This window comes from Musca autumnalis, unplaced genomic scaffold (genome assembly GCF_047663935.1).
Source record: "Musca autumnalis isolate F117 unplaced genomic scaffold, ASM4766393v1 scaffold_2, whole genome shotgun sequence".
Classification (NCBI taxonomy): domain Eukaryota; kingdom Metazoa; phylum Arthropoda; class Insecta; order Diptera; family Muscidae; genus Musca; species Musca autumnalis.
Window position 1 is genome coordinate 90,499,318 of NW_027411755.1, and position 27,953 is coordinate 90,527,270.

The 27,953-nt window shown below is 33.6% G+C and overlaps 1 protein-coding gene and 1 long non-coding RNA gene across 2 annotated transcripts in view; one reads left to right on the forward strand and one right to left on the reverse strand.

The window, feature by feature from the left end:
* The window catches only part of drl (derailed), a 45,541-nt gene extending 21,974 nt beyond the window's left edge, over positions 1-23,567 (forward strand). The window contains exons 2-4 of the mRNA XM_073965910.1: positions 20,419-21,766; positions 22,051-22,347; positions 22,705-23,567. Of these exons, the coding sequence (XP_073822011.1) occupies positions 20,419-21,766; positions 22,051-22,347; positions 22,705-22,816 (1,757 nt within the window). The 3' untranslated portion in view covers positions 22,817-23,567. The remainder of the gene's footprint in view (positions 1-20,418; positions 21,767-22,050; positions 22,348-22,704) is intronic.
* Positions 1-27,953, reverse strand: part of LOC141392948 (uncharacterized) — a 545,805-nt gene that overhangs the window by 48,252 nt on the left and 469,600 nt on the right. The gene's annotated exons all lie outside the window — the stretch shown is intronic.

A 27,953-nucleotide genomic window follows, 5' to 3' on the forward strand; every position in this document is an offset into this window, starting at 1 on the left:
GGTGGTCACACTTTATTGTCATTATTACGATTTCCAATATCAATCGGTAATAAATACGCACACAACGTCACAAAAAACAATTAAAAGGTACTTTTGTTGTCAACATTTTCACGGTTGTCGGGTGAATAATTAGATGTTAGATGTCTTCTGTGACTAATGCAAGTACGAGTATCTGCAATTTATGCGTTGCAGTGTGTGTTATAATCATGGATAAATGTTGTTGTTGTTGTCATTCGCTGGACTGAGAGACAGTAGCGAAAGACGTGCACGTGCCACTCATTTGAGTGTAATTGTCTCTTAGTATGTAGTCGGTTGGCCCACTTGATATAAAATGTTCTTCCGTTTCCTAGTCCTCATCTTTACATTTCACACCCGATTTCATAGGAATACGCATGCATATTTATGTATATATGTATGTAAATATGCTCTGTATGTACATGGAAATGCCGTTTACAAACGACTCTCGGGTGCAGCATTCCACTTTAATAAGTGTCAATTTGAGTAAATTGCAATATTGTGTTCGTGCTGTGAATTTAGATGTTAATTTGATTATATGCAGTGCGATTCCATGTGCATAGATTAGGGTGGAGTATTCACAATGAAATCTTTAGGGTACTTTTTATACCCAACATCACACTGTATTTGATGCACCAAACAAGCAATATATGTCCCATTTCAATGAAACTTGGAAAGTGCGACTGAATTCGGTCTAGATATAATTGTGCCAAATTATATCGAGATCGGTTCAGATTTGGATATAGCTCCCATATATATTTTCGGCCGATTTCACGTACTTGCTACACAAAACGCGCTATATATGTCCGATTACGATGGAATTTGAAATGTGTGACTGAATTCTGTCTTGAAATAAATTTGCCAAATTGTATCGAAATCTGTTCAGATTTGGATATAGCTCACATATACATTTTCGGCCGATTTCACGAACTTTCTACACAAAACACGATATATATGTCCGATTACGATGTAATTTGGAATGTGTGACTGACTTTGGTCTGAAAATAAGTGTGCCAAATTATATCGAAATCGGTTGAGATTTGGATATGGCTCCAATATATATTTTCTGCCGATTTCACGTACTTGCTGCACCAAACACGCTATGTATGTCCAATAGTAATGAAATCTGGAATGTGCGACGGAATTTAGTCTAGAAATACATTTGCCAAATTATAGTGAAATCGCTTCAGATTTGGATATAGCTCCCATATATATACATATGTTTGGCCGATTTGAGGTATTTGTTGCACCTAACACCCTTATTCTGTCCAATATTGACGAAATTTGTAAAATGTCACCGAATTTAGACTAGAAATAACTTTACCTAATTATATTGAAATCGGTTCAGATTTTGAATTAACTCCAATTTATATATTCGCCCGATTTTAGGTATTTGACGCACGAACCACGAAATTGGACATTTTCTAAAATTTTGAAAATGTGACGGAATTTGGTGTACAAAACATTTCGCCAAATTATATTGAAATTGTGATGGTATAGGGTATCATATAGTCGGCCCGCCCGACTTTGATCCTTTCCTTACAGGTTGCATGGTAATAACTTACAAAACTGTCAAAAATGAGTTCTACATATAAATTTAATCAAATAGTACGGAAACTGAAAAAATGCAAGAAGCGTCATAATATCTGAAAGAAATGTCAAAATCAAAGTATTAGCCTTTCAGAAGAAAACGACCATACTGCTACTTTTTATTCATGAATCATGATATAACGTTTCTAAGAGTGGTGCAAGGTTTTTTCACAAAAAGTATGACAAATGCTGAAAATAATAGAAATTTTCTGGTTCTGGAACAAAGTTATTATTTCTTTCTTCCCAATATCTGTGTGTATTTACTGGAACGCAAATTTGTTTACAAATCCTAATGGTGTTGTTCTAGACAACAGGGGGCAAGTTACATGACTTCACAGACCTGTTTTTTTTTAAATTGATTTTACCATAATGTAGAGCAAAACATAATAAAAAATGTTATGTATTTGCACAGTAAAAAATAACACAAACATAGGGCAACGAAAAACGCTTACAAATAATTGCAGCAGATACTATGGTAAATATATTTCTCTCAATTAAATTGCTATCGTTTGCCTACGATTTAATTGCTACCCGGTGTACCCGGTGTACCCGGTGGTGTTATTTAATAAATTTAAAATTGGCATCACTTAAGACTTTTGTTCATTTTGTGTGGTTTTTCTTCGATTACTAAGGACTCTGTTGAAATGTAGAAATTTTCCAACGAAACGATTTGATTTTATGGGTGTTCTTCTTCATGTTTTGTGTTGTGTTTGCCTTTGTCTGTACTGTATTGTGCCTTTCTTCACAAAATGAAATTGAAAATGTAGACAATTTTTTATGAACAGCACGTTCCAAATGTGACACAAAACAAATGGGGAGTTAATGTGAACTGAGCCACAATGATGGAAAATAATGCCACCCGCATCATGATGATCATCAGTGTTACAAGAACTGCCATCATCATTATCATCCACAAACAACAACAGACACAGTATGGTGCAACTTGCCACATTATAGGAACATTCCATGTGCTAACACTCTTGATTGCAATACAATATGGGTTTGCAGTTTCTATTCCAGAATGGAACCTCCTCACACTACTGCCAGCACCGAGACCACAATAAAGAAAGTCCCAATGATGTTGGGAAAAACAATTGTTGCAATTGTAACTAAGTAAACAAACAATTTTTGTAGAAAATAAAGAAAAACGAACAACAACAAAATAAATATGTATACATATTTGTGTATGTGTAGATACTTATCGCACGGATACATGATGCATTTGGAGACATAATACATTCCTATGTCTAGTATTTCTGGTAGAATTTATTCTTATCGTCATCAACGAAATTCTGCTATAGGATGGTGGTATGATAATTTCGGCCCGGCCGCACTTTTTACACTCTCTACCATAATTTACACTAAAACCAGATTTTAGCTATTTCGGTTGCATAATATGACTAAAACTTTAGAAATACAAAAAATAGGGCGAAACCGTTCTATAGCGGCTATACCAAAACGTGGACCGGCAGCGACCATTCCCAGAAAAAATGCCGAATATTGGGAGGTACCATTCTATGGAGGCTATATCAAAACGTGGGCCTGCCTCAGTCCCCAGAACCTTTGTATCCTTTTTCAACAAATGTTCCGGTACTCAACAACTTACCGAAATTTGCACCTTCATTTAAAAGACAAGTAAGAAAGGCGTTAAGTTCGGCAGTGCCGAACATTTTCTACCCTCCACCAAGAACTGTAGTAAATAGGAACAATTTGCTTCGGTTGGTTTATAAAATTACTTCCATGCATGAGCAGAATATCCTGATTAATAGTACTCCCTTTGAAAGAGCGATTTCCTCTGGCAATTAAATTACAGTAATCTCGGTTCGAATATTTGGCAAAAAACGCTCGAAATACATAATATTGGCCAATACCAGATAGATTTAAATTAATTTCATTTAATTAATTCATATAAATAAATAAATTATACCCTCAAGTACCAAATTTCAGATATTTCGGTGGGATATTGAGGCTACAACATTCAAAATACCGAAAATCGATCGTTTTATGGGGGCTGTATGAAGGCGTGGACCTATACCTAAAATGTTCAGGTAGAAAGTTTTATACCCCCAAACAAAGACTAAATACCAAATTTCAGCCATTTCGGAGGGATATTGAGGACACAATCTTCAAAATACCGAAAATGGGGAGGTACCATTCTATGGGGGCTATATTTGCAATACCAAACATACTAGGAGTACTAGAAACTTCTATACTAAATTATAAAGCTCTATCCTAAAAAATGAAGGACGGACGGAGGAACGCACAGACAGACATGGTTATATCGAGAATTTATGCTGATCAAGAATATATGTAAATAGGGTCTCCTATAAATAGGGTATCCGACAAATATTTCGATGTGTTACATATGGAATGACAAATTTAATTATACCCTCCATATTATGGTGGAGAGTATTAAAAAATTACAAAACGAATTGGACCGAGAAAAAATTTGATGCATGTTTACTGCTTTCTGATAGACTGATACGTTGTTTTTGACATTTTTGGCAGAGTTTTTGTCGTTTCTGCAATTTTCCCAAAAAACACCCTGCGTACGTCCCTGGTTGGATTCATACCCAGCAAAAATACTCATTACAAAACCAATTACTAACCGATCATTTTAACAAGAGCATGTCGAGCATAGTAAAATAATAAATAGTGAAATTATTACGTGCGACATGCCCTTGTTAAAATAATATGTTCGTAAGGCGTTATGTAATGATTTTTTTGCTGGTTAGTATATTATGAACATTGACGTCCAAAATAAATGAAAGAGATTTGATAGGAGAGTAGTGTCCCTGAAAAAGAGAGTAAATTTGGTTTGTTCCCAGCAAAAACACGTATCTGCTAGTCATTATATAGCCCATTACACAGTAATGTAACAAGTTTAAAAAACTTACTTCACAACATACTAAGTAATGAGTTCGGTGGCACAGACAACCCTTAATGTTGGTTGGTACGCGTGGCACAGTGTGTATTGTGTTCGGCTACAAATCAGAAGTTCGCATGAATCCAGCAAGAGAGAAATAAAATAAAAATATGAAATGGGTTGAAATTGAAAACAAATTCCACCTCAAATGTTCTAAAAATAGAACATATGCTTTTTAATCTATTTTCCAACTTCTAGTGGCCATAGATTATTCTAGTGGTTATAATGCGTTAGTAGGGAGTCTTATAAGTAGTTAAGACTACCAAAAAGTACTATAAAAACCCATTATTTGGTAATTGTTTTTTGCTGGGTAGCCTTACAAAGACTGAACACAACAGAGATTTATGCATGTTTAAATTTTTCTTAACAAATCATAAGATCCTCGTATAGAGTAAATATGTGTCTGTTCTGTTTTTTTTTTATAAAATTCTTAGTATATTTGTATTTTTATTTTGTTCCATCACGGTTGTGTTCCATGTTGACACATATGGTTTTGTATCTTTACGAAATTATTACTCTACTTGAACATTGAATGTCATAGGTAGGTGACTGTGCGTTTATAAAAGAAGGAAAATCACCCTCCTTAAAGGGATTCCCGAATGGGAAAGGGAAGTAAATGAAATTGAATACTTTGTGTTATATTTGTTGTCATAGATGTTGTTGTTAGTACCCTATTGTAATATTTATATACAATAAATACAAATATTTACAATTGCAATAAATTACGTAAAATAACCCCTCTTAAGAAATAACAATTGAGGCTACAATTTGTCTCGCTGTATCTTTAGTTTTAGGTCATGTCCCCTTCATGGGATCCGTTCAAAATGCGTGCTCCTTTTTTATTTCTGGCTAAGTGCCACCTTGTTTGTTGTGCCTTCTACAATATACATATGGGTTCCTTTTTTTGTAGTCCATGTGGTGTTTGTCTTGACTCGGCTATAAATTGTGAAAAATTTCCTTGAACTAGAGAAAGAAAGTAGAACAACCATTTACATTTATATTTTGTAGAATGTCTATGGGAAATCAAATACATACGGAGTAAGCAAAGAAGTTGACTTGAAATAAAAATTTTCCTAATATAAACCAAAGTTTAATGATTGAATTTCTCTGAAATTTCAACCACAAATATGTTACATTTCTAAGCAATACATTTGTGATTGTATTTTAAAAATTCCAACATTTATATCAAATTAATTATCAATTCTAGACCACATTTTTAAAATAACATAATTACACACATTGTTTGTTTGTGTGTGTAGCAAATTCCACCCTTCTTAATCTAATGTATTCGACGTTTTGTAATTTCAGGTAATTAAGTGATTAATTTTTCACTCCCCAATACATTTTATTCATTATCTTTGGCCTATTGTTGTATGTGTGTTAAATTATTTCACAGCTACTTGAATTAATTCACAAACATTTGGAATCTTTGATAGGCGTAACGTAATTTCCAGTCAAAAAGAGATGACACCCTTATTTAAAACAATTGCCACAACAACAAAAAGAGAAAGATTTACAAATATTTCATGGTCTCTTAACATTGTCCAAAACATTCATCCGGCCAAAATGTTGAATGCAGACGCACACACATTTGTTCCTGCTCATCACAATCGATCCTTGCACAACTATATGGGAGTTGTTGAAAAGTAAAAAAGCATTTAATCGGATTAAATAAAACTAATTACAGAGCATGGCTATAGGGCACACCAAGGGAAAATGGAAAGGAAGTGGTTTAGTTGTCACTAACAAAAGAAAGAAAAAATTTCACACTTTTTTAATTTGATTATCTTCACATGTCAAATTAAAAGTTTTTATCAAAAAGGTCTCTTATATCCACAACCTCGTTTTGGAGTGTTTAAATTGACAAATTGATTGGCGTTTAGAATGAGTTTTCACCGATATGGGTATGGTGGATATATCCAAACATTTACATAATCATGCCTAACATTTATAATAAATTTTTTCTTCACCCAAAAACAAAAGCATTGTATTTGAATGAAAAAAAGAGCATACTAATATTAAAAAAAAAAACAACAAAATTTTTGAATATTAACATTGTGTGTTGGATGTGTTTTTCCATGTTTAGTATAAACAAATAATGTTGGGCTATAAATAAAGCCAACACCATGGCCACCATGCAGATGTAGGCCAACAATGATCTATTTTAAACAGAAGCAAAGGGATATTCATCCTAACAAAAACACACACACGGATGGACGGCTTCACACAAACTACCAAAAACCTAGTTTTGATGATTTATGGATATACAATGGCTAACCAAAAAGCCAAAAAATTATTAATAGGGGTGGGAATATTTTTAAAAAGCAATTTCACACCTAAATTCAAAAATGAAATGGGATATTTCTCACAACTAGAAAAAAAATTAAATTTTGATTTAAAAAAAAAATGCTGGTAACTTTGTGTTTGATGATAAAAAATTGCTAAATATGCCTATTGTGGCACATTTATAATTGTGCCTTTGTCATTAGTTTTGTTGAGATAATTATGTGTATCTATCCTACACCTAGTTAAAAAAATTAAATAGGAAATATGTGAGAAAACTAGAAAAAAAATAAATTTTGATTTGAATGAAAATGCTGGTAATTTTGTGTTTGATGATAAAACATTTGTTTAATATGCCTATAATTGCATATTTATGAAGTGTGTCCATAATTGTGGCTTTACCATCCACCGTAATAGGGATGGTATACATACATAACATTATCATTCCGTTTGTAACTCATCGAAATAATCCCCGGAGACCCTATAAAGTATACATACATATATGAGGAGTTCTGAATGAAATCGGTCACTTTAAAAAATTGGTTTTTGATTTCCTTTATTTTTTACTGTGTTGATGCTGCTCCTTAGCAAAACATTTCAGTATATTTTCAGATTTTTTTGAGTAAAGGTGCCAGATATATTGCGCCTTGAAAAAGTCGAATTCTGTAAAAACTATATGCGAAGAAAAACTCATAAATTCTTTAATACCGGCCCAAAACAGAAAAAAAACTGTTTTGAATTTTTACCAGCTTTCAAATAAGAAACAAAATTTGCACAGTGGTCTTGAATGCAATTTTCGCGATTTAATATTAAAAATCAATTTTTATCAATGATTGTACTCTTAGATTTTCTTGAAATTTTTCTGTATTAAAATATGATTAATTGCAATTTTTTTGTAGGAAATATCACTTTAATATTTTGTATATTATTCGGTCCATTCATTTAATTTCCGAGCTCATCAATTAAGTTTGTGTATAGTCTGTCCGGTACAATAATTGCTGAAAATTTTTCAAAATCGAAAAATCTAGCAGTATTTAAAATGCTCAAGATAAATTCCTAAAAAAAGAACCAATGTAAAAATGTATTGTTTATTTTTTTTTTCTGGTAAAATAACAAATGTTTCACGCTGGTATAAGAACAAATAGTAATTATTCGAATCTCACCACCAAGCAGGACTTAACATTTTTGTAATTAATCGCAGTTTAATACAAAAAAAAATTCAAGAAAATCGAAGAGTACAATGACGAAAATTGATTTTTTTATATTAAATTGCGAAAATTTTACCCAATCCCACTGTGCAATTTTTTTCCATTTTTTTATTAGAAAGCTGATCAAAAAACAAAATAAAAAATGAGTTTTTATATTTGGTTCAATATTAAAATGTTATAAGTGTTTCCTTGCCTATAGTTTTTACAGAATTCGACTTTTTCAAGGCGCGATGCAAAAAAAGAAAAAAGATCTGAAAGTATACAGAAATGTTTTGCTAATGAGCAGCATCACCATATCAAAAGAAATAAAGAAAATCAAAAAGCACTTTTTGAAAAAGTGTCCAATTTCTAATCTCTGTATACATTAAGGCTAAGGGTATAATAAATAAATATTTGTACTTGTGTCATTAGTTCTGTTAAGATAATTACCTTTATCCTCTCTGATATACAAGTTTTTTGTAATTTCTTTCAATAAAGCGACAATTTTAAAAATTAACAAAAACGCATTTTAAATTGTTACTAATATTAAACTAATATTTTTAATATTGACTAAGTGCACATCAGTTACCCATTTCCCCTCCAAACCATTACAACAGTTGTTGATTGTGAAATGAACATTTCAAATGAAATTATGTTTTTTCATTATTATTTTAATTAAGTTCAGTTCATTTCATTTGTCCAATAAACGAATTCTTCGTTATTTGGTACAAAAATTCAACATAAAGTGATACTTGTGATTATTAAACAAAATTAAGTTTTATTTTATTGTCGTTCATTTTCTCTGCTTCATTAATACTGGCCATTGAATGAGTGTTTTTGGTCCTCTCGAAATGTCACTTCTATAAAAATTATGAACATTAATTTGATTTGACTGTATAGCTCTTATACTGTTGTGGGAAATCTTAGCTTTCCATCTGTTATGGAGTGGGGGAGAGCGAGAGCATTAATGTTAAATAAAGCAGCGTTAAACTGATTACCCACATAAATGGTATGGCAAACAACGCAATTTGAGCGAGCGGAACAAATGTCCCAAGGAAAACAGAAGATAAGGAAGTAAATAAATGAAAATGCTTAAATTGGGAATGTAATGCTATTAAAATTTGATAAGGCAAGTGTTGTTGATGAATATAATATCACTTAGGGCATATTCGGGTGAATATGTGCTTAAGCTAGGTATAGTTAAAGCATTCTTCCTTACCACGGGATCCTCATAACTTTCTCTATATTTTTTTCTTATTTTCAATCTAACTAAAATTATTGCAAGATTAAAAACTCTTCTTTTAAGTTTCCCAAAAAAGGAAACTATTTCCTCTTTTCACTAGAAAAGAAACGCTTATAAATATTCATAATTACTAGAAAAAGCCTTTGCCCCGAGATCAGAAGGCAAAAATGGCATTGCTGTAATGAATTTATTTGCGTTTGCTAAATTAATTGCTTAACAACAATAAGAGGCTTAAACAGAGTGCTGTTGTAGTTTGTTGCCGTATCTTCTCTTGTTTGAGATTTTGCTGCTGTTGTTGCTACACATGTATTACTATGCGAATATGTTGCAGGGTATAAAGTACTTGTACATAATTTAATACAGGAAACTAATTTCCATAAGAGGCATAACAACATCAGCCAACTTACAAGTAGCTTGTACAATGAAACATCGCCAGGAAGGCAGCAGCAGCAACTTAAATGTCTTACAACAACATAACATATTCTATCTTTGTACCGGGGTTTATGTTCGATACGTTTAAATGCTTAATACCAGACTCCATGTTGTCTTCCACAAGTGACTAAATGCCAAAGATAGAATGAACGAACGGTGACTATGCACTCACTACACTGCAAAAATCCAAACTAACGGCCAAGATCAATCCGTATTCATGTGCGTACACAAGACAACTCCTACGGACGCACACTGCATTGCGAATGTAATGACAAGAGGTAACTGCAAAACTGACATACATGGTCTTAAGCTCTGTCGTATATTAATGGTTATGGGGTGACCATGTTATTATGTCTGATAGCTTTCGAAACCACTTCTTCTATAGTGTTTCCAGTTTTTGTATCAGGGAATGTTTTGAATATATTTTTTGAACAGTTAAGTAATTAGTGATTCATATACTAACAGATCGTGAAATTTTGAGCGATAAGACTCCGACTGGAATATTCGACGACGATTACACCACTCATCTAAATATTAGTATTCCTGCTATGATAAAAATTGATCTACAAATGATGGCAATAATATTTGTGCCTCTTCGAAGATATTTGTGCGTAATTGTGTTTTAAAGACAGAGAATTAAAAATTCGTACTAAATATCCTAAATTCTGCATCATATTAATGGAACTTAAACTGTAGAACAAGCTAAAATGGACTTTGACCTGCTACATACATACAGTTCAAACTTGAATATCTAACAAAATGGTAATCTCCGTATAGGGAAATAGAGGTGGATCGAATGTATTTATATTTTAATAATGAAATTTACAAAATGGGACAAATCAAAGACATAAAATATAACAAGATGGGACATTTACATTGCTACTATACATCGGCAGGTGGTGCTGGAGGTCTAACATAATGTTATGTTCCAATATGGTGACATAAAATTATGTTATATTTGTTTTTGTTGCCGTCGTGTTCTGTTAGTTGTATGTTATACACAAACACCCTCTATGGTTTAATAGCAAAATTGAACTGCATTATGCACTATGTCCAATCTTTACAGTTCTATGTCTTTGGACAAATTTTGGGAATTCCTAACATTAGGGTTAACAAGTAAGAACGGTATTAAGTTCGGCAGGGACGAACTTTTTATACTCCCCACCATAAGTTGTTTTAAAGCAAAATGGAACAATTATATTTCCTTTATACCCTAGACAGACGGCAGAGTTAATTTGCATTAAAAATTTCTTAATTTGAATTAACTTTTTACCCTGACAGACGATAGTTTCGGCATTTATGAAACAGCTGTTTGTGTTATTTGTTTGTACCCAGCAGACCATTTCATAAAGTTTTACAAAAGTTCGCCAAAATATGCGAAACAAGTATACTTTCTACCATTGACTTTTTCACCTCGATAACGCAAAAAAAATTTAATTTATTCGCGATATTTTTGATTCTTTTTAATATTAAAAAAATGTCGCAAAACTGTAAAGAAACATTTGAAGAAGATATTATTTTCGATAGAAATGGTATGGTGGGTAATGAAATTCTTGTGAAAATAAAAATTTTAAAAATGGATTTGATAGAAGGCGCGAAAAACGATTAGCTGCTATTCTATTCGCGAAAGACCACAACTTATTTGAAAGAAATGCGATAATTGCTGATTTCTTTTCCTTTTTTATTTTCTTAAACATGGAAATTTGACAAAAGACAATTGATTTTCAACAGCATTGCCATATTGAAATTGCTAAATTCATTATAAATTCAATTCGATTTTGTGCATTTAAAATGTGGATAATGTTCAAATTAATTTGAATTAAGGCTGTTAATGCAAATTAAGACTGCCGTCTGTCTAGGCTATTAGTTTAAGAAAGTACTTAGCTCCTCTGCCACGGTATTCCTGCTAAAATATTGTCCGGTATTAACAATTTTCCGAATTAAAGATTTGTATCCACATTTCGGTAAAAAATGTGACAAAGAGCCCACGAAATGCAAAAAATCAGTACCTTTACATGGGAGCTATATTAAATTGTTGATTTATGTATACCGAAGACTAAATTCTAGCCATTTATGTGTGATAAAGTGGCTAAAACCTTTAAAATATCGAAAATCGTCAGGTACCGTTCTAAGGGGCTATATGAAGACATGAACCTGTGCCGACACATTTTGGTAGAATGTTTTATACCCACAACGAAAACTAAGTACCAAATTTAAGCCATTTCGGTATAATAATTAGGATAAACCCTTGAAAATCCGGAAAATCTGGTGGTACTGTTCTATTGGGGCTATACAAAACGTGGATCTTAGCTACAAGAGAATATTTTGCACTCCGTACGAATACTAAATTTCAGACATTTCGGTGTGATCTGTCTAAAATATTCAAAATACCGTAAATCGGGAGGTACCGTTCTATGGGGGATATATTAAACCGTGGACCTATACTGACAAATTTCTAGGCGAAGTTCAATGCTGCCACCGGAACTAAATACGAAATTTTAGCCCTTTCGGTAAGATAATGTGCCTAAAACCTTCAAAGTACCGATAATCAGAAGATACCGTTCTATGGGGGCTAAGACTAATAGAGGACTAAATACCAAATTTCAGCCATTTCGGTAAGATAATGTGGTACCGGTACCGGTCTATGTGGGCTATATCAAAACCCGATCATATACTGATAAATTTCTGGGGGAATGTTTTGTAGCCCCAAAAAACGGCTAAAACCATTTAAAATAGCGGAAATTGGGAGGTACCGCTCTATGGGGGCTAGATCAAAACGTGGACCTGTACTGACAAAAATCTGGGGGAAGTTTTTGTAGGCCCAACGAAGACAAAATACAAAATTTCAGCCATTTCGGTAAGATAGTGCGGCTAAAATCTTTAAAAAAACCGAAAATAGGAATGTACCGTTATATGGGGGCAATATCGAAACGTGGACCTATACTGACAAATTTCCGGGGGAAGGTTTTGTAGCCCCAAAGAAGACTAAACTAAGTTTCAGCCATTTCGATAGGACAATGTGGCTAATACCTTCAATATATCGAAAAAATCGGGATGCTAACGAGGACCTATACTCACAAATTTCTAGGGAAAATACTAAATTGCAGGCATTTCGGTAAGATAATGCTGCTAACACCTTCAATATACCGAAAATCGGGAGGAATCGTTCTGTAGGGGCTATGCCAAAACGTAGACCTATACTCACAAATTCTGGTGGAATTTTTTGTAGCCCTAACGAAGCCCATATAAGAAATTTCAGCCCTTTGGATAAGATAATGTGGCGTATATGGGGGCTATACATATATACATAGCCCATGGTGCAACTTTTAGAATCTTTTTTGTTCTGGAACACAACTATTATATATATATTACATGGGAATTTCCACATCTTCTATACCATATATGAGGAAAATTCCAAACTGTAATTTCTTGAATAATTACCACATTTAATTCTAACTCTAAATGCCTAATAGGATCATAAATTGATAGTATCTAGGAAATAATACCATCTGATCTCTCTAAACCATCCAAAAAGTATTGTGCATATAGCTAAAGGCTATCACTTTGGAACGGCTGAACGACAAGTGACATTTTTACTAAAGCACATGACACTCGCTTATATTCAATCTGGTCACATACTCATTTAAGCCTAGCTGCACTTTTTTTCTGTTCCTGTTCATCTGTAAGTTATTGTTTGAATCTCCAATGTTTTCTTAACTATGTACATCATTGGATGCGTATGTCTGGCTGCCCATACGGACGACTATGTTGTGGAAGCCACGTTTGTGTGTTCTCTGTTCCATGGTAGGTTGTGGTTGGCTAGTTGAGCTCTACTTGGCCACATCATAATCATTATGCATCATGCATCATGATATTTTAACCATAGTTGTGGCTGCTGTAACTGCTATCTCTTCTCATGTTGCATGTTGATGGTATGCTGCCAGGTTGGCGGTGTGTGTGAGTGCATCGTCATCAGTGTGGTTGAATGTTTCAGTGACTGTCCATATTTTGTCATTTTTGCCTTGTTGGACTTTAGCGTTTGTGCTTTTCTCTGGCGTTTATTTTTTCCAGCTTTTTTGTTGTTTTGGCCTGCAGTCTTTGGGCAACTGGTAACTATTGCTCCTAGAGTAGCAACGATCACCAGGACAACTTGTGCCCACTAAATGTGATGTGTGCATGTGTGTTTTTGTGTTGCAATGATGTGCATACCAATCTGTTTTTGAAATCACATTACACATTTTTTGTTTTTTGCTAGTTTATGTTATCATAGATGGTCAAAAGCTTTTCCTCTGAACGGACATTCGAAAACTGCCAATGAATGTTGATGTGGAAGTAATATTTGGTCAGCATCCATGTAGGTGTGTATGTACGTGTTTGCATGTAGCATAAACGAGGGAGGTTGGCGTTATTAGGAAATAAATTGCAAAATTGTCATCCTAACCGCGTTATAATTTCTAATAACGTGGAATACGCTTTAGATATGTGGCTCAGTAATACAGCAATAGTTGGTTTCGAATGAAATATTATTGTAAAAATATGTGATTGACAACAAAAAGGACGAGCATAACAAATGTGTATATTAAAAACTAAAACTAAACTAATTAAATTGATTGAAAATGTCCCAAATTATCTCCTGCGTCCTAATATGACAACAGTAAATAAAAACTAATTATTATAAATAATTTCAAAAGTTTATACCCTTGGATCCAATTTATATACAAATATTCAAAAAGCGGTTACATCCTTTATACTGCTATTTTCTCCTATCTTATTATAAACACCTCGTATGTAATACTTCTGTAGTATATTGTAAAAAAGCTTTGTATGGTATGGACGAATTGGCGTACAGACAGAGGGATACATAGTTGGGTGAATAGTTTAAAGACTTTCCTCATATCACAATGTATACATCATTTGTTTTCCAATGAAGGCTCTATAAGTTATGGCCAGACTAAGGAATTTTTGTCATCTTTACTTTTCTCCATCATACCAAGTCAAGTTTCCTCGCCCATGTTATAGGAAAACTCTCGTTCGCATGGTTTTTGTCTCAATGATGATGATGATGAGCACTGAAGTGTGAATTTCTTTGGCACCATTATATTAAAAAAAGCCTTACAGCATCATAGTTTCAGTGAAATAATCATCATCGGTAACTTCATCATGACCACCACCATCAACATCGTAATTTTTACGTTGATCCTTCCTTGTCATTTATGTGCCCATCCGATAGTCTGTCCGACAAGCAGAATATGTGGTAGAATAAATTAAGTGTTGGCTTTAGCCTCCTCAATGGCAAACTAGCTATTCATGAATCCGTCAACTTCGATTTTGTTTGTCTACTTATCATTCGTATTTGGAATTCTGTTTGTCGTTTAAGGTGATGCATTTTTAATTGGAAAAATAAACTTTGTCTTTATAAATCTATTAGAATCTGTTCCTTGCATGTTTGTTAGAAAATTAATAAAATGATTTTTTCTTAGTTTGTATGTATATATATTTATACCCTCCACCATAATATTGTGGTATATTTGTCATTCCGTTTGTAACACTTTGAAATATTCGACGGAGACCCAATAAAGTATATGGAAATTTTTCTGTGAAATCCGACACTTTTGCAAATTGTGGTGTTTAATTTTCTTTATTTTTTTGCTGTGTTGAAGCTGATCATCAGCAAAATATTTCAGTATATTTCCAGATTTTTTGACTAACGGCTGCAGAGATATCGCGCCTTGAAAAAGTCGAATTCTGTAAATACTATATGCAAAGAAACACTTATAACATCTTTAATATTGGTCCAAATAGAATTTTTTTATTTTTATCAGTAATTAAAAAAAATAGAAAACAATTTGCACAGTGGGCTTGGATGCAATTTTCGCGATTTAATATTTGAAATCAATGTTTATCAATGGTTGTACTCTTTAAGATCCATTTGGTAGCGGTATTCGAATAATTACTATTTGTTCTTAATTTTTTAAATTATGCCAATATATGGGGATTTTTCTGTGAAATCCGACACTTTTGCAAATTGTGGTGTTTAATTTTCTTTATTTTTTTTTTTTTTTTGCTGTGTTGAAGCTGATCATCAGCAAAACATTTCAGTATATTTCCAGATATTTTGACTAACGGTTGCAGAGATATCGCGCCTTGAAAAAGTCGAATTCTGTAAATACTATATGCAAAGGAACACTCATAACATCTTTAATATTGGTCCAAATAGATTTTTTTTTATTTTTTATCAGTGATTAAAAAAAGCTTGGATGCAATTTTCGCGATTTAATATTTGAAATCAATGCTTATCAATGATTGTACTCTTTAAGATCCATTTTTTAGCGGTATTCGAATAATTACTATTTTTTCTTAATTTTTTAAATTATGCCAATACAAATTTTCCTTTATACCAATGTGAAGCATTTGTAATTTTACCAAAAAATAAAATTAGGTATTTAAGTTAAACATCCTAAAAACTGTTTCGTTTTTTTTATTTTGAAAGTGGATCAGCAATTATTGTACCAGCCGGAGAATAAACTATAGCTCGGGAATTATCTTTATAAATGAAACATTTTTTTTTGGTAAAATAACTGATATAAAGGACAAATTTTATTGATAAATTTAAAAAATTAAGAAAAAATAGTAATTATTCGAATCCCCCATACCAAATAGGACTTAACATTTTTGTAATTAGTCGTAGTTTAATACAAAAAAGGCAAGACAATTGAAGAGTATAATCATTGATAACATTAATTTTAATTATTAAATCGCGAGAATTTCACCGTAGTTTTAACAGAAATCGACTTTTTCAAGGAGCGATATCTCTGGAACCGTTAGTCAAAAAATTTGAAAATATTCTGAAATGACTTGTTGATGAGCTGTACTAACACAGCAAAAAAGGAAATAAAAAAATTAAAAACTTTTTGCAAAAGTGTCCGATTTCACTCAGAATTCCCCATATATTTTCCTGATCAGTATAAAATTCTAAGTCGCAATGTATAAGATAGAGCTCTATAATTTGGTACAGAAAAGCTTATTACTCCAATGATGTTTGTTATTGAAAATAGGCTATACTGGTCCACATTTTGATACCTCCCGATTTTCGCTATTTTGAAGGTTGTGGCTGAAATTTGGCATTTAGTCTTCATTGGGGCTTTCAAACTTTTCCCCATTATATGTCCGATTTTCATTATTTTGAGCGACTGTTACTTGGTATTTCGGATTGGCAATGGGTAGAAAACCTCCACGCAGAAAATGATCAATATAAGTGCATCGTTTGGTAAATTCCCAATATGAAGTTACCTCCAGATTTTACGTAAATTGAAGGTTGTATACACATTGTCCAAATGGAATGACTTTAACATGGTATTTCGGATTCTGAATGGGTAGAAAACATGGATGTCTCATTGGCATAAAACCTTGTTTAAAAAAATGCGATATTATTCAGTTAGCATATTCCACTTCTCCTAGAAATAAGCATATACGTGGTGGAAGAGCTTAGTACTTCAATACAACTCGTCTCGTTTGATTTTGCTTTGCATCCAAATATAAAGATAATGTTAAGCGTTTCAGTAAATTTATTTTATTTATTATATGATACAAAAATCGAGAAATTGATTAGATTGATTTCCATCATACAACGGTACCTGAAGGATTTGGTTGGATTTAATCAGAGTGGTGTAAAGTGATGATACGCATTTCTTTTGAATTTTTGAGGATAATCTTATAATTTTTGTTATTATTTTCAATCAGTAAATGACTCGAACAAAATACAACCAATAAAAACTTTTAATTTGTATTATTTGTTTCTTCTTAGAAAAATGTGTGGTACAAAAATATTATAATTTATAATTGAAAAGAAATATGTATGGATTTCTTTCAGATAACCGCATATTTTCAAAGACAAAACAACAAAATTCAAAAAGTTTTTGTTTCTGTAGAAGAAAACAACAAAACAAAAATCAAGAAAGTTTAAAATGAGACTTTCATTCATATGAGTTGACTTATTTTAATGACTTTCTTCTATCAATTGTCGTATGACAATTGTCTTCATCCTGTGATCTCTGGCATTCATTCATTCATTAATCGTCTGGCTTTAAAGTTGAGCATAATTTCCATAGCTGTCTGTATGCTCAGTCGGGGAATTTGCTTCAATTCAATTAAATCGGAACTGTAAACAAACCAAAGTGAAACAAAGAAACTTTGTAGCTTTTCATTCTCAGTTTGACGTGGTGGCATGGGAAAAAAGTTTTAGCCAATGTTGATTTGTCATCCATCATTTTTGTCAAGGAAACGCAAGTAGACGGCCTAGGCTTATACTCCAAAGGCAATAGACGGGGGAAATTTTTCCCTTATGAATGAGGAAAGGCGACAAAAAGCTTACGAATGATTTGTCTGCCCTGATGGTGGTTTTTATTTTTTTATTCTTTATGGAGGAGGTAGGTGTTGGAGAAGTGTTTTGACAAGTGGTCCGATAAATTTGATTATTGCCCATCTCCTAGTGGGACATTGTTCGGAGTTGTTGGTCTTGTACGGTTGAGTGATGAACAAATGTTTGTATTTTTTTTTTAAATTTATTACATGAGATGCTTTTGTGTCCTATAGAGTACCATGTTATCACCAGTAGCCGCATAGTAATGGTTAAATTATTATTTTTGTTCTTCATTTTTACTTTCAGTTTCCGATTTTTGTTCTTGTTGTTGTTAGCTACAAATGTTTACTTTTACAAATTGAAAAAGTTTACTGTTTGTGAATTTGTCCATTGGTCTTTTGATGGAAAGGTAAATGAGTTATTGTAGAACGTGGAATTAAGTACAACGTTGAGGATTATTGAAAATGGTTTCGGTGGTGATATGGAAAATTTATGTACGTATGTATGTATTTACTAAAAAGAAGATGACATTTCATGGAAAGGAACAACAACATAAAAGTAATAAATTAATAATGAAAAGTTTAAATACAGCCCCCAAACGCAAATACTGTTTTTTTTATTAGTTTATTATTCTTCATAAACTTTTTTATTTTTATACCCTCCACCATAGGATGGGGGTATATTAAGTTTGTCACTACGTTTGTAACTACATGAAATAATCATTGTAGACCCCACAAAGTATATATATTCTTGATCAGCGTGCAATTCTACATCGATATAGCCATGTCCGTCCGTCTGTCCGTCTGTCTGTCTGTCCGTCTGTCCGTCTGTGGAAATCACTCTAGCGTCCGAACGGATTGACGTAGGTTGATGAAATTTTGGGAAAATATGTTATATTTACGTAGGACTTTTGGTATTGAAAGCGGGCAATGTAGGTCCACGCTTTCGTATAGCCCCCATACAAAATGACGCGTGACGCGTCGTCGTTTTAAGGAATTTTTAAGATATTTGGCCCATTTTACCACCGAATTGGTTGTAATTTGGTACTTTGTGTCTCCAGAGGCCAAAAAATATTCCTACCAAAGTTGGGTTATATAGGTCCACGTTTTGGTATAGCCCCCATATAAGGCCCATATAAAGTACGCGTCATTTTAATATATTTTGAATGTATTAGACCCATTTGGACACAGAATTGGTTGCAATTTGGTATTTTGTGTCTTCAGAGGCCAGAAAACATTCCTACGAAAGTTGGGTTATATAGGTCCACGTTTTGGTATAGTCCCCACATAAGACCCCTTATAAAGTACGCGTCATTTTAATATATTTTGAATGTATTAGACCCAGTTGACCACAGAATTGGTTGTAATTTGGTATTTTGTGTCTTCAGAGGCCAGAAAACATTCCTACCAAAGTTGGGTTATATAGGTCCACGTTTTGGTATAGTCCCCACATAAGACCCCTTATAAAGTACGCGTCATTTTAATATATTTTGAATGTATTAGACCCATTTGACCAAAGAATCGGTTGTAACTTTGTATTTTGTGTTTCCAGAGGCTAAGAAACATTTCTACCATAAAATGTTTATATAGGTCCACGTGTTGATATAGCCCCCATAATACAATATCTCCCGATTTTATTTTGAACGTTTTAGCCTCATTATCACATCGATATGGCTGAAATTTGGTATTTAGTCTTCTTTAGGCGTATAAAACTTTCCCCCAGAAATTTGTAGGTATAGGTCCACGGCATCATATAGCCCCCATAGAACGGTACCTTCCGAATTTCGGTATTTTGAAGGTTGTGGCCACATTAATCCACCGAAATGGCTGAAATTTGTGGTGGAGGGTATAAAAAGTTCGGCCCGACCGAACTTAACGCCTTTCTTACTTGTTTTATTTTAAAAATCTCTGTAAATATTGTAGGCAGTGATAGATCCAAATGTGTTCTTCTTTATATGACCCGTATGAGGTATTTTCGGACTCTTTATTGATAAATCAATATAGGTATTTCTTTTTCTTTTCTATGTATAAATTTTCCAACGTTTATTCCCATACTTGGATTCATTATTTTATATATACAATTTTTAGTAATTTAATTTCACTTTCAACATTTATCTTTGCTAAATGGTAGAATCCATTTTATGCCACTTTGAGTTTTTTGTTTTTGGTCAAATGTTGCTGAAACCCAAGGGCTTTTAAAAAACGTATCTTGTTTTTTCTCTGTACATAACATTCAACCAAATAACCCACAAACCACCCCACCAACCATCATCATTGCCTATCTGTCTGGCTGAATGGTTGGCGGTAGTCTAGGTTTGTCCAACAGCATTTATTAATTCGAATAATACTACAACAATGTTATCTTTCTTTCGTTTATTTTGCAGGTGTTTCCGCAGAATTGTACTATGTACGCGAAGGCCAAGTCAATGATTACGCTTTAAACTTTGCCGTGCCTGTGCCGGCAAACATTAATGAAATATCATTTACATGGCAAAGCTTGGCACATAATCCTCTGGCCTACAGTCTCAACATAATCACTTCGGATCCGTCTGTGTTGCCGCGACCAACGGTGAATATTTCACGTATTGGTGAAATACCCCTGGAACCGCAGACTTTCGCCATTGGCATGAAGTGCTCCGGTTTGCGAGATGCTGAAGTTGAAGTGACCATTGCCGTTGATATAATACTGGATCATCAGACGAACAACATAACGAATTTAGTATTTAGACGTAAGAAAATTTGTCTGGCCGGTCTGCAGGAGGATAGCAGCCATAATGAACCACACCAGAGTGTCGAACATAACGGTGGTGTTGCAGGCTCTGGCCTGTTAGATGGTATGAGTGATGGTTTTATGCATGATACATCGTCTGTGGTTGACAACACACGCCTGGAGGAACACTCTTCAGAGGATGGCATCAACAATCACCATTTGAGTGACAACAGTGTCAATGCCGGCGGAATGTCTTTTGGTGGTGGAATACTGCATGAATTTGATCCCATGCTGAAGGAGACAATAGCACCGCCAACTGGCGGTTTAATAACTTTAATAATTGGTGTTGTTTTGGCACTAATCCTTGTGACAACCTTAATTTTAATTGCTTATTGTGCCAAAGGACCCACCAAAAGGCCAAACCATCATGGTGTTCATCTTATAAAAACTGCCAGCTTTCAACGTTTACCCACCATATCGTCGACGGCTCACAATTCCATATACGCCTGCCCTTCAACCATTACACCTACATACGCCACATTGACTCGTCCATTCCGCGAATATGAACACGAACCGGAGGAATTCAGTCGACGACTCAACGAGTTGAACGTTCAAAAATGTCGAGTTCGTCTTTCGTGTCTGCTGCAGGAGGGTACCTATGGTCGTATTTATCGTGGTACCTACAACGAATGTCAGGAAGTGTTGGTAAAGACCGTTGCGCAGCATGCTAATCAAATGCAAGTGACCTTGTTATTGCAAGAGGGTATGATGTTATATGAAGCTGCCCATCCTAATGTTCTCTCCATATTGGGTGTATCGATTGAGGATTATACTACGCCTTTTGTTTTGTATGCTGCTGCAAGTAATTCAAGAAATTTGAAATTGTTTTTGCAAGAACCAGCTTACGCACGTAGTGTCACAACTATTCAGACAGTATTGATGTCGTCGCAGTTAGCAATGGCCATGGAACATCTACATAATCACGGTGTAATACATAAAGATATTGCTGCTCGTAACTGTGTGTAAGTATTGAAATTCGATAGCTTTAAACAAATTTTTGATATGTTTAGTAGAAAATAAAAAAATAACTTATTAAAACTTAGGACCCATTTACAGGTTGAAACTTTCATGAATTTATAAGAATAAAGGAGATAGTGAGTTCCTTCACACCCATTCTCTCCCAAAAGCTGTGAAAGTTTCATGTGAAGGTTTCACTGTGTAGCATAAGAGTTACTGATTTTGGAATAATAATTTTGTGGATGTCATATATTAAAAAAATTATATTCTATTGCATTTTATTTTTTAGTATTGATGATCAGCTGCGTGTAAAATTGTGTGATAGCTCTTTAAGCCGTGACTTATTCCCTGGGGACTATCACTGCCTTGGTGATGGAGAAAATAGACCCATCAAATGGATGTCCTTGGAAGCAATACAAAAGAAACACTTTAATGAGGGCAGCGATGTGTGGTCTTTCGGTGTTCTAATGTGGGAGATGTGTACATTAGCTAAAATGCCTTATGCCGAAATCGATCCGTACGAAATGGAACATTATCTCAAGGACGGTTACAGACTTGCGCAACCTTTTAATTGTCCTGACGAATTGTAAGTTTATTTATTTATTATAGTCAATGAAAAATTCTGTTCCTTACAGACTAAGATTAAAAATATTAATATTGAAAAGCAAAATAAATTATTGATTTACATAGCTCTTTTGAAGTGCTAAATTCAATGCTGGGCTTCATTTCTTTTTGAAACCTAATATTTAAATAGTTTAAGATTGACTTGAAATCAAAATACACTTTTTTAAAAAGTGTTCGATTTCACTCAAAAATCCCCAAAAATAATAAAAAATTGGGAAAATAATTTGTTGTGTATGTAAACGTGTTAACTATTGTCGAAGCCAGTTTTTTTATCTTTTATTAATTCCAAATCTGTGTTTGTTTGTTTCTTTCTTTGCAGATTTACAATTATGGCTTACTGTTGGGCTTCCCTGCCAACGGAAAGACCCTCATTTAGCCAACTACAAGTCTGTTTATCGGAATTCCACACACAAATTACGCGTTATGTGTAAATCGTTGCGTTATTATTTCGATTACTTTGTAAATATGCAATTTAGTATTAGGCAATCAATCAATCTGAAGTTGGAAACATTCATACGAGTGTTCGGTCAACGTCATCACCCAAAAAAATAAATAAAACTAATTTATTTTTGTAGTTTGTAGATAGTATATAAACCCCCCTAAAATCCCGTCCCAATATCCTTCTACTCTATATATTTACTTTTGAGTTTTTATTAAAAAAACTACATCGCCATACACAACTTATCAAGGAACAACTTATTCCAATGACTGGTAATCTTAACAAATTGCAATACGTCTCATTCCCATGAAGCTGTAAATCAATTTAACAATGAATTAACAATATTTCATATCTCTTCTTAATGCATTTAAGCTACACACACATACATACGTAATATATCAAGACTATGAATGAATTTCATTTAGGTTATTTCCCTTTTGTGTTCAACTTCCTACTCAGGTGTAGTTACTTCCTATATTGTATATGATGTCTTTAGCATTACAACAATATCGTTTATAGGTCTGTCCGTTTATACCAACTGTCTGTCTTCTTATGTTGACACCTTATCGTCTACATTTGTGTTAATGGTAATATAAGTATGTATAATTTATATTAAATTAGGCATAAATAATTATGTTTAAGTTAAATGTATCCTTCCTTGTAAAGAACAAAAATGAACAAACATATGAGAAAATAATAAAAATCAATAAAAATAAATTAACATTTTAACGTCCGAAAATAAATAATTTATTGTTGTTTATTTTCTTAAGAAATTATTATGTGGTAAGTATATACTCGTATGTATGACAATAGATTAAGAAAATGTGATATGTAAGTCGTTTTGGATGCTGAGGATACACATTACTCGTGTTAAAGTAGGAAAGGCTGCAACGAGGGTACTTTTTGGCACTTGGAATAAGGGTGTACCACTTTTCTTTGGGGGCAGAGTTTTGTAGTTCTATGTGTCCTAAATTATTCAGATTAATGTTACTGTCGCAAACTTAGTAAAGCAACATAGTAATTCTCATGGATAAATAGCTAACGTAGCTGTTGCAATACGAAGCGTTTAACTACATCAGTGTTGATGTATCAGACGGGGTTGTTCCTCAGTATAGGCAGTATCATTCAGGTATAGAGCGTTGTTCGACGAGATTTTACTTTGTTTTTAAACTCTTTACTTAGTAGAAATTTTCGATTCGAAAGTAGCATCGATTGCCGAGTTCAACGGATACATTGCCCGTAGATGCTATCTACTTGATCTTATCGCCGCACAATGGTTCAGAATAGTTTCTTACTGGTCAAAACTTTTGAAAAAATGGAAATATTTTTGTAAGTTCAAATTTTTTCTTTTTTCTTTTTTGCATCAAAATATGGGTGGTTTTTTGTTCGTTTTATATTCCATTCTATATATAAAAGGTAAACATTAATGAATAAAAAATAAAAAAAAAAAATAAAAAAATTTAAAAAAAATATTTTTTTAAAAAAATCATGATTTTTTTAAATACAAAAAACTACTTCTTGGCATTTCAAAAACCTCATATAACTTATATAAAACCTCATTTATTTCAAAAAATGTTCATTTGTGTAAAAAAGCTATGATTCATATGGGAAAACAGTAAGAATAAATACACTTTTTTAGCCATGTAATTTTAAGGGGCAGAAAGAGGACACTCTTTGCCATTTTTTGCAAAAACGAAACGTTGTTTCATGTGGTTCCCTAAAAGTCCAGTCCACTAAATTTAGAATTTCACTACTATTTAATACCTTAGCAAAAACGAGATAGCTCACTTTTTGTGTAAACGCTATGGTAATTTATCAAAACGTTTCTTAAAGGAAACAATCCTACCTAGTTAGCAAAAAAAGAATTAACACAATATCTGTTATACTTTCCGAAAAATAGCTATTTCTCTCACCAGTAAATTGCAAAAAATTACATATTTTCCAAAATGGGGGTCAAATGTCGTATTTTGGTGCACACCGCGCCCTCACCTTATAATATTTTGACCTAACTTTTTGGTTTCCTTAGTTTTAATATGTTTAGTATCGAATCCCATGTATAAAATAACAATTGGTGACAACAAAAAATTGGCGAGAAAAATCGATTTCTAAATCATTGTGCGCCGTTTTCAACGAGATTCACTCAGAAGATTTTACTATTTTTAGAAGTTTTCGCATCACGCATAACCTACTGCAGCAGGATGCTTAAAAGATTTCACGAAAGTCAGTCTCTTTGTCTGAAACCTAGTTTGGGACTTTACTGTTCGTAAAGCTTCTTTTCTATTTTAGTAGCATCGCGACATTCCTTGGTGGAACCAATTTCAGATTTTGCCGCAGTATGCATAGAGTGCGCAATACTTTGCCATTACTCTGGATGATGAGGAGTGTTTTCATTAAGAATTATGTAAGTAAAATGAAGAATTGTTTGTCGTGTCAGTTCGTACTTTATTAGTTAAGTTCAATGGGGTGAGAACCTTTGCTGGAACAAGGTAGTGACGTGACAATATAGCGATAAGTTTCGCCGGTGTTGCGTAATCGTCAGCCATAAAATGGGCGTTCAAATTCTGTGAACAATTTATCGTGCACCCGACAGAGCAGAATAGGATCAAAAGATCGGTCCTCACAACAGCTAAGAAGATCTAAAATGAGGCTCCCATCCGATTCACCACGGATGAGGTTAACGAAGCAAGAAACATGCAGCTAACATCCTGATACTACATATATATAAAGAAGTCAGTAATCCCAGTGGTAAGGAAAATTATCAGAATTATACGTCTGCCAAAACCAGATAAAGCCACCTATTGCGGAGAATCTTATAGGCAAGTCTCCTAATCTCGCACAGTACCACCACTCCCCTTAGAGATGTCCTCCAAAATGTAGCAAATGGTTTAAACTAGACAAGACCTGCCTTGGATTTATCCAGGGCATTCGAGACAGTCGATCATGCAATACTGACTGGCGACATCCTAGAGTCTAGTACCTAACACTATCAGAAAATGGTTTTGTAATTGCATAAACGGCAGGCACAGGCACACATAGTTTTGAGGCAAGAATTAAAAAAGTAGGAAGATTGAAATGGGTGTACTACAGGGCGGTGTTTGAACAACTACCTAGCCACGCTATCATTACTCCTGTAGGGCCGGAACTTACAACTATCACCACCAAATTCCACCGCAGTAATCTTCACATCATGGACTAATGAAGTCAGGGGGACATTGCACATCAAGGTCGGAGAAAAGACGATTCCCTCCGTCTAAAATTCGAAGATCCTGAGTGTCTCCTTCGATAACCTCTTAGCATGCCGCTACACTCAAAACGAAGGTCCAAAAGGGAAACAAAGTGCTGAACGCCATCTCAGGCACATCGTTGGTCAGACACAAAGAGGTTCTGCTGGCAACATATAATGCCATCAGTCGGTCCGTCCTGAATTACGCAGCCCGGTTTGGACATCATTTAATCGTGATACGCAGTGGAGATGGTTGCAATCTACTCAAAACAATGCTATTCGCACCGCTACCGGATGTGTCCAGATGACGAGTATGGATCATCTGCATCAGAAGGCAAGGTTACTGTCAGTCGACCCGGATTACAGGTTGTCGTTAACCGATCGCCATAATACAATAAAATCGCGATAATTTGTACCACGATAAATAAAAAAACCCAATAGTTCGTAAAAGGCTGTTTGTTCCTTAAAACCATTTCCGACCATTTTTACACGCTAGACATAGATAACTCGTAAACAATCGGTGGGCTCTTGAATATCGCCCATTGGAATCAAACGAAAAAAATGTATTTTTTGTATTTCAAAAACAAAAACAAAAACATTTTGTTTTTAGGGATCCTCTAACATACATAAATGTACACTAAGTGGTCGAACATATTAAATATTTTTGCCAACAAATGCACGTGATAGTGCGACTCCAGGCAAATAGTAAAAAAGTTTTGTTTCACAATTTTTTCAAATAAAAATGTACAGTCTATCAACCAAATATTTATAAAATAAGTAATGTTGTAAAATAACGTTTTGATTTAAAATTGTGATTAATATTGGCTCTCTTTAAAGGTTATCACTTTTTTGACAGCTGATGTTGTAATATATTAAATAGATAAACAAATATTTTCTGTACTGGAAAACATCCACATACTTGACAAATATGTTGAGAGGATAAAATAATTAGGTATAATAATTATTTTATAATTTGATTGTTTTTAAGTCTGGAGTGTTACCCCCAATGGCTTAAACTTCACCATTACTCTCTATTACAGAGAGTAATGTTTTTCAAAACGAACTGACAGTGTTGCAAAATTTTATTGATCGCTACCAACATCATATAATTATTCAAAACATATAAAAGAAAGAAGTTTGTCTACAAACTTTTTATATTTCTCCATATCCAAACTATAAGTTGATAAACTGTATTTTATTCCAAAAGGCTTCAAGACTCTTCGTATGCAGCCATTAAAATCCAATCCACGTATTTCTTCTTTTAGTGACAGAAAGTTGCCGATGGCCTTGTACAGGAGCAATCCCTATGTTTGTTCGTGCAGCATCTAACGAGAAAAGGCTAAGAAATATTACTTAAACGTTGAAATATGTACATAAGTACAAAGAAAACGGAATGCTGTAACTGTGAAATAAACCCAAGTTTCGTACGTGTAGATACATTGGAATTAGAAAAGATATACGTAGACATTTTTGCAAGTCCATTTTCTGTTTTTCATTAGGACAGGGATAAATAGTTTCATATAGTTCAACCAACAATTAAGGCGTTGGATAGAAAGTTTTATATAGTTTTTAAAGTAAAACAAATTAAATTTATTATTCATAACATCTTTATGGAATTTATTAATTTTGTCATTCCGTATGCATCATCTCCAGTCATACAGTAAGTGAAAAGATTAAAAGGAAGACAAAAAGTGGTATAAAATTTGTTTAGTTTATGTCTACAGTAATTAGATAATAGAAGACTAGCAGAAATTTTTCATAAAGGAAACCAATGCGGTAAGATAAAAATCGTTGTTGAATGCAGGATGATGGTTTAAACCAAGGCCCGTCTGCTATACCATACATACATGACGCAAGACCATGTTTCCAATTTTTTTATGCTCTAACATTTACACGACAAAAATGT